The sequence below is a fragment of the Onychomys torridus genome, chromosome 7, assembly GCF_903995425.1.
Source record: "Onychomys torridus chromosome 7, mOncTor1.1, whole genome shotgun sequence".
Lineage (NCBI taxonomy): Eukaryota > Metazoa > Chordata > Mammalia > Rodentia > Cricetidae > Onychomys > Onychomys torridus.
The window spans coordinates 92024386-92038676 of record NC_050449.1 but is presented as its reverse complement, the minus strand read 5'-3'; the positions used below and the strand labels follow the sequence as shown (position 1 = coordinate 92038676).

At 42.8% G+C, this 14291-nt stretch overlaps 1 protein-coding gene across 1 annotated transcript in view; it reads left to right on the top strand.

Annotated features, from left to right (window-relative positions):
• Esyt3 (extended synaptotagmin 3) overlaps positions 1-4795 on the top strand; it is a 48045-nt gene extending 43250 nt beyond the window's left edge. The window contains exons 20-23 of the mRNA XM_036193549.1: positions 40-171; positions 1832-1937; positions 3656-3705; positions 4019-4795. Of these exons, the coding sequence (XP_036049442.1) occupies positions 40-171; positions 1832-1937; positions 3656-3705; positions 4019-4055 (325 nt within the window). The 3' untranslated portion in view covers positions 4056-4795. The remainder of the gene's footprint in view (positions 1-39; positions 172-1831; positions 1938-3655; positions 3706-4018) is intronic.
• The last annotated feature ends 9496 nt before the right edge of the window (positions 4796-14291 follow it).

Below are 14291 nucleotides of genomic sequence, written 5' to 3'. Positions count from 1 at the left end.
CAAATGAGTAGTTAGGGACCCTTTTTCTCTGCATATCAGAAACCTGACACGGTGTACCAGCAGTGGAGCTGATCCTTACGTTCGAATCTACCTATTACCAGAAAGGAGGTGGGCAAGTCGGAAGAAGACCTCAGTAAAGCGGAAGACCCTGGAGCCTCTATTTGATGAGACGTGAGTAGGACAGGACTTAGCAGACCTCACCTATTTTCATAGTACTGAGTACCAAACACTGGCAGTATGCTGGAGCTTGCCAGATCTGGGGTGAGGTGTGGGAAACCTGGGGGCTGAGCTGAACAGGACAATGTGGTCTGACCTCATGAAGCCCCTATATACTTTTTAGTGGGGAAAAAAGGGCTGCTAGGGTTTATCCAAAAATGTGTTCAAAGCTGCTTACATTTACTGTTCTTAAGAGGATAAACATTAAGATGTTCACAGTGGTGGAATAGTACATATCCTCAGCTCTCTGGCCTGTCTTCCCTCCTGAAACATAACAAAGTTGGCAGGCAAAGAGATCCTTTCTCTTTGTCTATATCTTTAAGGACAAACTGATAGGCAGGCTCTCAGCCCATTTCTTGCTTTTGATGATAGAGTCCAGTGGTAGCAAGCACTTTAAAATTCTTTTTATTTATGTGTCTTCCATATCTGTAGTAGTGCCTACAGAGTCCAGAAGTGCAGAAGAGGGTGTTGCATCCTCTGGAGCTGCAGTTATAGATGCTCTTGAGCTACCTGATGTGGATGCTGGGAATTGAGCTTCAATCCTATGCAAGAGCAGTGTCTTAGTTAGGGTTTCTATTGCTGTGAAGAGACGCCATGACCATGGCAACTCTTATAAAGGAACACATTGACTTGAGGTGGCTTTCATTTTCAGAAGTTTAGTCTGTTATCATCATGGTGCCACATGGTGGTGTGCAGGCAGACACAGTGCTGGAAAATGAGCTGAGTGTCCTACATCTTGAGCCACAAGCAACAGGAAGTGGTCTGTCTCACTGGGTGTAGTTGAACATAGGAGACCTCAAAGCCCACCCCCACAGTGACACAACAAAGCCACACCTCCTAATAGTGCCACTCCCTTTGGGGGCTATTTTCTGTCAAACCACCACAAGCAGCAAGTGCTCTTAACCACTGAACCATTGTATTCTTGGTGTCCTCCTCTTTGCAATCCTAAGACAAGACAATTGTAGTCATGTTTGGAACATCTTCTGTTTCCTCTTATTTTAATTAATCATAACTATGCTGAAAGGCTGAAACCAAGTCCTCTTTGGTCTATGTCTATCCTCATCAAGAAAGACTGCAAGAAAGCTCATCCAGCATTCCCTGAACACTGCCAGGCACACCATTACAAGATGAAAGCCAGGGTTATCTGAAGGCAGGGTGAGTAAACACCACCCTAAACAGAAACCTAGAAGTAAGGTTACAGGTGCCTTTCTGAGGAGGCTGTTTATGACAAGGCTGGTACACAGTCCTCTGAGGGACACAGTCATTTTCCATGCAACTCCAGCAAGCCTACCTCATAAGCACCCTGCCCTCTGCTGTCAGAAGAGAGGGGTGAAGCGTCCCTCTGGCTGGTGCAGATGAGGAGAGCGGTAAAACTGCAGTTGGTGTAGAGTCGGGGTGCAGCATCCTCCACACAGCATTGCAGAGGCTCCTCATGGGCAGTCTCTTGACACTTCATGGATTTAGATGACAGGTACTGTGAGCCTAGGAGCCAGTGCTGATTCTGTCACTTTTATACGTTGACAGCTCTTGTTTTAGTGGGAAGTGGAAGAAACACTATGTTTTCAACAAAAGTGACTACATGTAAATCTCATTTTTAATGTTTTGACTTTTAAAGATTTGAATTTTTTGTTCCCATGGAAGAAGTACAGAAGAGGTCACTGGATGTTGCAGTGAAAAACAGTAGGCCTCTTGGCTCACACAGAAGAAAGGAGTTGGGGAAAGTAAGTAGCTGTCATTTCCTTGTGTCCTAACACCCGATGGAATCATTCCAGCTCCTGCTAGAGCTGACCGTAAGGCGGGCTAGCCTCCTTGAAAGGACTTTGTTTTCACATGCTTCCAACCTAACACAGAAATATAAACTGATGTGTAGACATTATTTTAACAATCTTGAGAATATCCAAATTCAATATTCTGTAAGTATGTGGCATCTACTCTGGTATTACCTATTATTTTTATAAATCACTAAATAAAACTTGAATTGCATTAGGTCAAGATCAAGGTTTCTATGTTAACAGATTTTCACTTAAAATAGGGAAAATATAATCCCAGGAATGTGCCAAGAAGACTCCTCCATGGCATTCTTTTTTTTTTTTAGTTTTTCGAGACAGGGTTTCTCTGTGTAGCTTTGCACCTTTCCTGGAACTTGCTTTGGAGACCAGGCTGGCCTCGAACTCACAGAGATCTGCCTGCCTCTGCCTCCTGAGTGCTGGGATAACAGGCATGCGTCACCACCTCCCGGCCATGGCATTCATACAGTACTGTAGTTACATTTTTTTAATTTTTCAATTATTTATTTATATTTTATACATGAGTGCTCTGCATATATACTTGCATGCCAGAAGAAGACATCATATCATATTATAGATGGTTGTGAGCCACTATGTGGTTGCTCAGAACTGAACTCAAGACCTCTAAAAGAGCAGCCAGAGCGCTTAATCACTGAGCCATCTCTCCAGCCCCTGTAGTTACGTTTTAATAACTACCTCCTGTTTTCATCTCTGTAACTCCTACTTCTATGAAACTGACAGTTTCTGCCTATGAAGCAGATGGTATTATGCTCATTTTTATGGGTACATTTTCTTTTTTATAATATTTATAAATAAACTTGAAAGTTAAAATATCTGTAATTCTTGAAGATATTCTTTGAATATCTTAAATTTGTGTTCCAAACAGGAACAGCTTTTGGATCTTTTTTTTTTTTTTTAGATAGGGTCTCACTACGTAGCCCTGGCTGGCCTCAAAACTTACAGAGGCCGGGCAGTGGTGGCACATGCCCGTTATCCCAGCACTCGAGAGGCAGAGCCAGGCAGATCTCTGTGAGTTCAAGGCCAGCCTGGTCTCCAAAGCAAGTTCCAGGAAAGGTATAAAGCTACACAGAGAAACCCTGTCTCGAAAAACAAAAACAAACACAAACAAACAAAACAAAAACAAAACAAAACAAAAAACCTTACAGAGTTCCACCTGCCTCTGCCTGTCTAGTGCTGGGTAGAAATAGTTATTTCTAGAACACTGAGGCCAGTGCTTGCATTCTGTCTGGAAAGGCTCCATAATGAAGGAAAATACTCTGATGGATGGATGGAGGAGGGGTTCAGAGAACTCCACCCACAGCTGAGGAGCTACTGGCAGTCAATAGCTGCTGGGGGAGGGGGAACTCATTCTTCTTTTGGGGCATGGCCACTGGTAGGTTGCCTTTGCACATATGAAGAGCACTAATTGGATTTAGTGGGTTTAAAAAAAAAAGACATGAAGTTGGGATGTCGACATATGGCAGTGCTCTAATGGGAGCTGGAGGAGGGAAATGGGGCATGTGTGGGTACAATTATATATATATACAATTCTCAAAGGATACATTTAAAAATAATAATAACCTGCTGAAAGCTGAGCCCAGTTTACTCGAGTGTTCCCATTTAACATGGTGCTAATATTTGTGATTGTTTAGGTACTGATTGACTTATCTAAAGAAGATCTGATCAAGGGCTTTTCACAGTGGTAAGTGTGCCTTTTCATTATCACCGTGAACTATGGAGAACACCATCTCGGGCAGCTGCCCTGGTCTCCAGCCTTTTCTCCCTTTCAGGATTGTTTCAGATGCTCTGGTTTCCAACAGTAGGAGACAGAGTGACCCCTTTCCTCGGGTATTACAGACTGTAGAGGTCTGCCTGCAGCCCTCTGTAACTGCAGAACTAACCCTGACCAGCAATCCCCAGACAGTTGGTTCTGCCATCTCCATGGAGACCGTGCTGCCTGTCTTGTTACAGCCGCACATTCTCATTACTAACACAAGTCCAAACCTGTCTTACAGGTATGAGTTGACTCCAGATGGACAGCCCAGAAGCTGACGATGAGCTGTTATCAGCAATATGTTAGAGAGTGTATGTGTGTACTTTGTTATTTAAATAAGAACATTCATTTGATGGGAGTGTATGTTGTATGAACTGCATGACTGGGTAGTAAAGCAGGGATCATGTAAAAGTAGAAACTATTTCTGTTAATTTGATTAGTTTGAATCCAAAAAGAAATCATGGTATTTGTATCTAATGAGGTACCAAAACCTCAGTAGTGACTGACTTTTCACTTTGATAAGTAATTGTTCACATCTCATTTAGAACTTGCCAGAAGGTATGCAAGAAAAGTGTCCCGTCTCCACCCCAGGGTTGGGGTAGCTGTTCTTAGAGCATCTGGGCAATTCTGACCAAAGGAGGGCACTCTTTTGTGGAACTAGAAAGTGACCAAACTCAAAACTGCCCAGACTTAACACTGCCAAAGCCCTTTTGGCTGTTGCCTGTGATGCTTGTAAGCCTCGACATTTGCCCCTGGTTCTGACTGAAGCTACAGTGTATTTTCTAGGAGCAACAATGTTAGGGTGATATCCTTAAGTATCCCAAGTTAAATACTCTGGGAAGGTCTAGGGACAAACCTCTGGGAAGTTGAAGCCTAGCCACAAACCCAGGTCTACATCTGAACTCTGGGTGCTGCAGGCTGCAGAACAGTTGATTTCTAGGATAAAAGGGGGCTTTCTGTGTTTCTCTTAGACAATTTTGAACTTAGACCTGCTGTTCTAAGAGATGGCTGGGTTGCCTAAATGTTAAAAGGAAAATATGTAAATTGCATATTTAAAAAGTGTCTTTTACGGGGCTGGAGAGATGGCTCAGAGGTTAAGAGCATTGACTGTTCTCCTAGAGGTCCTGAGTTCAATTCCCAGCACCACATGGTGGCTCACAACCATCTATGAAGAGACCTGATGCCCTCTGCAAGCATACAAGCAGACAGAACAGTGTAAATGTAATAAATAAAATAAATCTTTGGAAAAAAAAAAAAATCCGGGCGGTGGTGGCACATGCCTATAATCCCAGCACTCGGGAGGCAAAGGCAGGTGGATCTCTGTGAGTTCGAGGCCAGCCTGGTCTACAATGCGAGTTCCAGGACAGGCTCCAAAGCTACAAAGAAACCTTGTCTCAGAAAAAACAAAAACAAAAAACAAAAAACAAACAAACAAAAAAGTGCCTTTTACACATTTCAGTTTGTAAGAGCAGACTTTTGTTCTGTTTCTTGGGTGATTGTCAAGGTCACACCCTCATCTTTCACCCACTCAGGCAACACTCCCTGCTGTGTTCCTATTGTCTTCAATGATGCTTTTCTTTTCTATTTATTATTATTCTGTGTATGATGTAAGCAGGGGGCGCACATGTATCTCGGCACACATGTGGTGGTTACAGGAAACTGTGACAGAGTTGGTTCTAACACCTTCACATAGGTTCTGGTAGGGCCTGCAGCAAAGTGCCTTCACACACTGAACATTCTCACAGTCTCTTCTCTGATGATCTAAAGAACAGCAACAGAGTTGGGTGTGGTGGCGCATGCCTTTCATCCCAGCATTGGGAGGCAGAGGCAGGTGGAGCTCTGAGTTTAAGGCCAGCCTGGTCTACAGAATGAGTTTCATGCTAGCCAAGGCTACAAAGTGAGACCATGTCTCAAAAACCAAACTGGCAACATTCCAACTGGGTATGGTGGCTTACACTTGTAATCCTAGCACTTGGGAGGCTGAGGCTGGCCTACCTGGGTTAAATAGCAGGATTTTGCCTCAACGAAGGAAACAATAGTGTTTGTTCACTCTAACTTGTAGGTTATTTGTTATTTATTATAGTGTGTAATACTCATAGCTCTAACTTACCTATCAAATGTGAGCTAGCCTGGTCTTTGGTTTCTGCTGGTGCTGTGCAGATGTGTGTTCAGCAGCATCCTGAGAACAGAGCAGTCCAGATACTGTGTCATCTTTTCCAAAGGCCATTCCATAACATACTGCAATGGCCTCTTCGTGTGTAGTACTTTCATTTTCTCAATTCTTGGTGGTGTTTACAAGCTCTCTACTAGGTCACATGCTAAGCAACTACAATGTATGTTTTAGTTTATATCTCAATTGAACCATTAACTACTTGATGAATAATAAAGCTTTTGCAGATATTTCTATAGTGTGTGTGTGTTTTATATATGTGAAAAGAGGGACTACAGGATGCCCCTCCTCCTTTTTTTCTTTGAGATAGGATCTCTCACTGGCCAGGAACTCATCCAGTAGGCTAAATTGGCTGATGAGTGAACCCTAGGGATCCAAATCTCCAACCTCCTCAGTGCTGGGAACACAAGATGCACCACCATACCTGTTTTTATTATTTTTATTATCATTATTATTGTTTATTAACATTGAGGTCTGAGGCTCAAACTCAGATCCTTGTATTTGCAACACAAATACTTTTATGACTGAGCCAACTCCTCAGCCTGATATTTCTATTTCAAATAACAAATTTTCACAATAAAAGATACCCACCTTTCCTCATGATGACATTGTTATTTCTCCCTAAATAGACAAGTATCATGAAAATGGAAAAGCACCAAAAAGAATGTATCATATAAATATTAGCCACCCCAAAACTGATGGTGGCAAATGGGGGAAAACCTACCATCCCTCAAACCCATGAAGAACTGGTATATTCCTTACTTTTCTGTTGCTGTAATAAACTACCATGACTGAAGCAATTTAAAGAAGAGTTCATTTTAGCTAATGGTTCTAGAGGGTTCTACAATGACAGGTTGCAGCAGGGCTGCAGGAACAAGAAGCTAAGAGTTCAACTTTTGGACTGAAAGTACAAACCAGAAACAATGGACTATAAGTAGGTTAAGGCCTTAAGCTCTCAAAGCTGGATCCCAGTGAAGTACTTTCTTCAACAAGGCTGCACCTAAACTTCCCAAACAGCGCCACCAACTGGTGACCAAGAGTTTAAACATCTAAGGCTATGGGGAATATTCTCAAACAAGTACGCCTAGTTAAACAATGAACATGGTTCATTTAAAAGTGTCACAGATGAAGTTTCTAGTGATGATATAAAGAGAAAAACTGAAGCAGTGTGCAGGAGTTAAAGGAGGTTACAGCATGAAAAGCAAATTTAGTATGCATCAGAGGAGAGGCACCATGTGAGGACAAGAACCAGTTAGCAGCAGCATGAAGAACAGCTAATCTCTGCTATTAGAGTGTATACAGTCTGACAGTCAAGCTGGTGTAAAAACACCCCAAAACTAGAAAATTGTTTTAGAACCTGGAACCCTGTGGAGTCTTGATAACCAAGCACAAAACTCACACTTATGGTTGCTATTAACAGACATGAAGCTTAGGGAATATCAAACTGAATGTTGGTCACAAGGTATCAGCAAGAAGGACAACATACCAATTAGGCTGACAAAGTATTCAAGTCCTCATGGGAGAAACTACAGATATAGTAACACTTAAAAATAGAGCCAGGCATGACAGCGTACATCTTTAATCCAACAATTTAGGAGACAGAGGCAGGTAGATCTCTGAGTTCAAGGACAGTCTTGTCTACAAGCAAGTTCCAGGATGGCCAGGGCTACACAGAAAAACTTTGTCTCAAAAGCCAACAAAAATATAACAGTAGGGCTGGAGAGATGGCTCAGCATTTAGAGCACATATTAATCTTAGGAGACCAGAGCTCACAGGTGGCTCTATAAGCTCTAGAGCAGTAGCTCTCAACATATGGGTCACAACCCTTTTGGGGACAAATGACCCTTTCACAGGGGTCACCTAAGACCATCAGAAAACACAGTTACTTATATTACAATTCATAACAGTTGAAAAATTACAGTTCTGAAGTAGTAATGAAAAGAATTTTATGGTTGGGGGTCAGCACGACATGAGGAGCTGTATTAAAGGGTCATAGCTTTAGAAAGGTTGAGAATGACTAGTCTAGAGGATCTGACACCCTCTCTCTACTAGACTCACCTGCACACACACACCCAATTTCCATGTATATACAATTAGAAATACATCTGAAAATATACGCATACATGGCTATCTGGCAGGCTGTTGCTGACACAGAGGCCTTGGCTGTGGGAGCAGAGCCTAAGAGGATGAGTTCTCAATGTGAGGGTGGTAAGGTCAGGTATTTCTACCTTTCAGCCTCAAATGATCTCTAAATAGCACTGATGCTGGACTTGAACAACAGAGGACAATGGAGGGCTACTGCAATAGCAAGCTTTTCTTCTGATGAGCAGTGTTCTTCAGCTGAATGGTTTATGGGCATAATTTACTGGTAGTCCATGCTCTCAGGTTCTGCCACCACAGCCATGGCCCTCTGTGTTAGCAACAGTCCACCATCTTAAAGTTTCTTAGCTAAGTGGACAGAGTAGTGCTGTGGCAGCTGCCCCTGAGGTCTGAGTCAGCCCAGCAGAGGTGCTAAGCTATGTTTCTGAGCTCATTGCTTGTCGGCTCTCCCTTAGCTCTGGAGGTAGTATTTGCTTCCTCAAGTTGCTCAGTACCCTTAAGAGTCTTCCTTCACCACTTCCCCTTTTAGTAGTCAAACACCTCTTATTAGCAATTCTTATATTAATTTTTCATGTACAATGTGACTTCTGTCTATTGGATAACAAAGTATATATTCAAAATTTTATGATGACCAACAAAATAAAGCAACCAAAACATAATTGAAATATGAAACTTCCAAATCAGTAGTGAAGAAGATTTTATGAAGAAAAATTAACCACTTCCAAATAAGGAGAGAGGGATATGCAGAAAAACATAATAGAAAAATATAAAGAGGATGGTCAAAAGACCTCATTTGTAACACAATTAGGCACACCATTAAAATCTAGACTAGGAAACAATATTTGAAAAAAAGCACAGCTATATATGTTGCTTCAACAGGAACCACTTAAAACAAAGACAATCAAGCGAAAGGATGTGCCCAAGAAAACTTTCTATTGTACTTCTATGAACTGTAGCAAACAACTTGTTAAGAAAAGGATGCTCCTCTTCAACCCCACATTGCAGCCTCTGCTGTGAGGCAAAGAAGTAACTGTGTAACACAAACCACTTATATTTAATGTTGGTAACTGAAAAACCACTAAAGTCTCCATTCACATTGTTATCCACAAAAATGGTGCTGCCTCAAGTTGCACATTTTGTAGCCCAAGTAGTTACACACACCTTCCCTACAACTCAGACATTCTGGATGGGTGTATATATATAGTCTAGAAAATCGGCACACAAGTGCAGAGGGTATCATGCATGTAAAATCTAAAATAATCCAAAGGTTTAGAATTCTAGAACTGACCAGAATGTTTTTAGCAAGATTGCTGAATACAAATATTTTTAAATCACCTGTAGCTCTCAGCAGTTAGAAAATGAAATCAAAATTGAAAAGGTAATTTCTAAGTGAGGGAAGGCAGAGCCAAGGGAGCTCCCCAGCCTCAGGCTCGAGTGCTGGTCATGGAGGAGTTTCCACCTCTGTTAAGCATCCAAACATACATCTGTGACGTACAACCCACAAGAAGTAGCCTTGCAAAAAAAAAAAAAAAAAGCACACCATGGCCTTTCATTCCAGACATGGACTCATCAGAGGCTGCTTCTGATGGGACCCTCCCAGAGCACTCTGGCCATATGTACATTCAGACCCCACAGGACCAAGTCATGGCCTCCAAGCAGTCCAGACCACACAGAGGTGAGAATGCTGGTCAGAGTGAGGCACGTTCAGTACAAGAGTCAGTAGACCAGGAACTCTCAAGAGAATGAAGCTGGGTACCAGGCAGATAGGAACACTCTTTTCTTTCTATTCCATCTGCTCAGACGCCATGGAACCCCTGGAGGGCCTCATTCTGAGAAGGTGACTCTTCTAGCAATGTTCGCCCTCATTGTTCAAGCCTTGTGGGAAGATGAAGAGTTGGAAGATACTTCCCAAATCCCCTTGTGATTTTTCACAGGTCTAGTAGAAAGGAAACTACTTCCTAGAAGAGTTCCTACTTTCCAACCAACAAGGATACACAGAAGGATAGACATCCCAGGTTCTCGTTTGACATCAGCTAGGCTGGAAACCAAATTAGGCAGCTAAGTACAGAGGCCTGAGACTGTGGAGGACAGAGGAACTGTGTCAGCTTGGACAAGCAGGCTTCTAGTGACTGACTGAATATGTAAGACCTGTGACCATTTCATTTATACATGTGCGATTCCAATTTCTAAGCAAAGACTTTTACTGTGAGGCAAGGCTACTCACCCATTTTCTTAAGATGCGGGTACTTTTCTCTTCCTGGCTCTGACTCTCTTTTGGGGTTGTCTATAGTTCCGTTGGTAATTTCAGGAGAGATAGATGACTAGTTAGGCTGGATTCTTCAGCCTTTCAGCATTGCTTACCTCTGCTGAGTGACAGCAAGCTGTAAGGTCAGTTCAGTGGCATTGGCTGGAGCTGCTTTTGGACAGGTAGAAGACTCAGCAGCAGGGTGACACACACACATAAGCTAGGGGGTGCTTTTGCCAGCTCACTTGGAGAATAATGGTTTGATTCTTAACCATGGCTGAGGTTCTGAGGATGAACTAAACTCTTCCCATTTGCAGGGGATTGAAGCCATAGCATCAAACAGTGAACTAAAGAAAGCCTGTCATCAGCTGCCAATGATGGTTCATCCTGATAAAAATCATCCTGGACTGAGGAGGTTGTCAAGATTTTGTAGACAGCTTGGGACACAGTCAGCTACCTGAAAGGCAGAAGGAGTATGAGATGAAATAAATAGTAGGGGATGTGCTGGCATGGTCAGTGAATGAGCTGCTATGCAAGGTGTAAGAGGACCTCAAGAAGGCAGTGACTCCTGTGATGCACAGCTGGTATCAAGGAAAGCTCCAGAGGTTTGAGATGCACCAGGCACTTAAGAGTGCTGGACACTGTGCCAAGAGTATTAGATGGCACCCTGATGAGGAAGGAGACTTTGGAGTAGTAAAGCATGTTAAACCTCAACTTCACTTACTTTGTACAGATGAATGGCAAGGTCTACGACAGCAGAGCGAGATAGATGCCAGCATGAGAATCTCCCCCCTAGAGTTCCATACCACATGACATTTGGGTCTGGGTTACCAGGTCCCAGTGGTCAGAAGAGAGCCATCCCAGATGCCTCTCCTGCTGATCTTCAGGATTCCTTGAGCCCCATTTTTTTCAATTAGCCCCAGGCCAAATGTCCACTGAGAACTTCTGTGCTGTTCTTCAGCCTGGCCATGGGTCATTGCAGCCACCAAGTCAAACACAGGACACAAGAGCTGTGGAAGAAAGTGAGGAGGCCCTCCATTGCCAACATCCCTTCTCTTCCCTCCTCAGAATAATCTTAGGGTGAGTCAAAGGGTTGGGTACCATACAGTACAGTACTTGGTTTGTCTCAAGTATTTTTGAAGGGAATTTTAAAACAAACCATTCACTCAGTACTCATAGGAAGTTCCTGAACCACTGTCCCCCTCCAACACTCAGAAACTGATAACATGAAAGAAGCAGCATGGTAAAGGGACGAGGCATTCTTCTGAGTTCGCATGCCTTTGCTTTACCATTAGCTTTTAAAGAAGATGACATATATTCCCCCTCTGCCCCAGCCAGTGGGGTTTCAACGGGGCGACCCACCTATGGGAGCGAATGAAAGGGAAGGATGACACAAAAAGATGGACAGCAAGACAGTATTCTGATCAAGCCGCCAAACTTTATTTTCCTCCGCATGGCTTATATAGCATAAGAGGGGAAGGGGCAGGAAGGAGGGAAGTGGAAGGGACGTGGAAGGCATGCAGTACGTGGGAGACGTGCAGGTCGTGCAACTGCAAGAAGTCTGCTAAGGTGACTGGTCAGGGGCCATTTGTTCTGTTGCTAGGCTACCTGACCATGGAATGCTCTTTACATTTGGTTGCCATGGCACCTGACTGTGAAATGTTCTTATCTTTGGGAGCCTCCAGTTAGCAAACAGGTGTTACTGCTCTAAGGGAGGGTGGTGGGTTTATGGCTTGTTCTCTGGCTTAGCTAGTACTTTCCATGGTTCATGTTTGGTTCCTGAAATCTTGGTCCCTAACACCCCTCCTTTTAAACTGAGTGTATCTCACTGATTAATTAACTCAGTTCAGGGACTTCCCCTCTTCACACCAATGAGAACAAGAAAGCATGCAGCCCTAATTTGGAGCTGTATAGAGTTCAGAGTAGATACTGATTTTTTTCCCCCATGTACACAGAAGCAATTGCCACTGAGATCCAGCATTTTTGGTTGGGGATATACATGCTAGAAAATGTGCACGTGTGTATAAGGACATGTGCTAACAGCAGCACAGTTCACCAAAGCCAGGACCTAGAAACCACTCCAATGCCAATCTTCAGCACAGCAGAAAGGTGAAGACGCTGTAGCAATGTCAACAAATGGCTGAGACCTAACATACATGGATGCCCAGCACAATCATAACATTAAACAAAAGGAACATTAAAAAATTGCATGGATGCTATAGTTACATTTTTATAAAAAGAGGCAAATATATTGGTTCAGGCATGCTCATGAAAATACCCCAATTCTTAAAAAACAAAACAAAACAAAAAACAAAAAAACAACTAAGGAAGTGAATGACATAAAAGCCAGGATGGGGCTGGAGAGATGGCTCAGTGGTTAAGAGCACTGACTGCTCTTCCAGAGGTTCAATTTTCAGCACCCACATGGTAGCTCACAACTGTCTTTAACTCCAGTTCCAGGGGACCCTCACACAGACACACAGAGGCAAAACACTGATGCACATAAAAACAAATCAATTATTAAAAAAAAAGTCAGGCCGGGCAGTGGTGGCACACGCCTTTAATCCCAGCACTTGAAAGGCAGAGGCAGAGGCAGGCGGATCTCTGTGAGTTCGAGGACAGCCTGGTCTACAGAGCAAGATCTGGGACAGGCACCAAAACTACACAGAGAAACCCTGTCTCAAAAAAACCAAAAACCAAAAAAAGAAAAAAAAAAAAAAGTCAGGATGACAGTGACCTCTAGGAACTTAGGAGGTATGAGATAGCCATCCACATGCTCTATTTCTTGGTTGCTACATGGGTGTTGACTTTATAACCAGTTAATTACATTTGGTAGTATAATTTACACATTTTTTAAAAGTACAATAAAATAATCAGTTGCTATTAAGATAAAAATCAGGCTGTTGAGATGGCTCAGGTGGTAAAGGCTGAGTTCTGTACCCAGACCCACGTGGTAGAAGGAGAAAACTGACCGCATGCTGTCCTTTGACCCCCACGTGCATATTGTGGCATGTGTGTGCACACACATACAAAACACACTAAAAAGTGGACTAGACATCGTTAATGTAATCTTGACTATGTATATATTATATATACTTATTGGATAGTTTTTCTTGTATTAGTTATAACCTTTTTTAAATTTTAGACAAAAACAGGGGCGGTGGTGGCGCACGCCTTTAACCCCAGCACTCAGGAGGCAGAGCCAGGCAGATCTCTGTGAGTTTGAGGCCAGCCTGGTCTACAGAGCGAGATCCAGGACAGGCACCAAAGCTACACAGAGAAATTCTGTGTTGAGGAGGCACGGGAACCAGCAGCAGTCATGGTGTCAAGAGGCAGGACATTGTGAGTTCACATCATAAAATGCAAGCACAAGCAGAGAGAATAAACAGGAAAGGAACAAGATTATAAATACTCAAAGCCTGCCAGTGATGTACTTCCTCCAGTAAGGCTCTACCTCCCAGAGGTTCCCCAACCTCCTGAAACAGCGACACCAGGTGTTCAAATAGCTAGGATGCTCTCATTCAAACCACCGCAGCACCGCAAACAGAGATACGCACCAGGACTTACCAATTTTACACTTCATGTATAGTTCCTATGTTAATTATACATCAAAATTGTCTTCAAACAAAGGTATGTTTTGAATGCTTATATTTAGATAGCTCTGTATATAAACCAGAAACAACTAGTACTTTTATAGTTTTAAACAATTAAAATTGAATAAAGGTAGACATGATAACAAGGGTCTAAAACTATTTGCATTAGTATGACTGTCCTTAATGGCCCTCAACTCACCTCCAAAACCCTCCTGTCCTCTGGAAAAGGATTTTAAAATTTCTGTTTTAAACTAAGAGTTAACTGTAAGATTAAAACTAGCCACCACAATTTAGATTAATAATCTTTTAAAATTTTTATAATATGAATACAGGTGCCCATGGAGGCCTGAGGCAGGAGGCACTGGATCCCCTTAGAGCTAGAGGTACAGGCAGTTGTGATTCACCC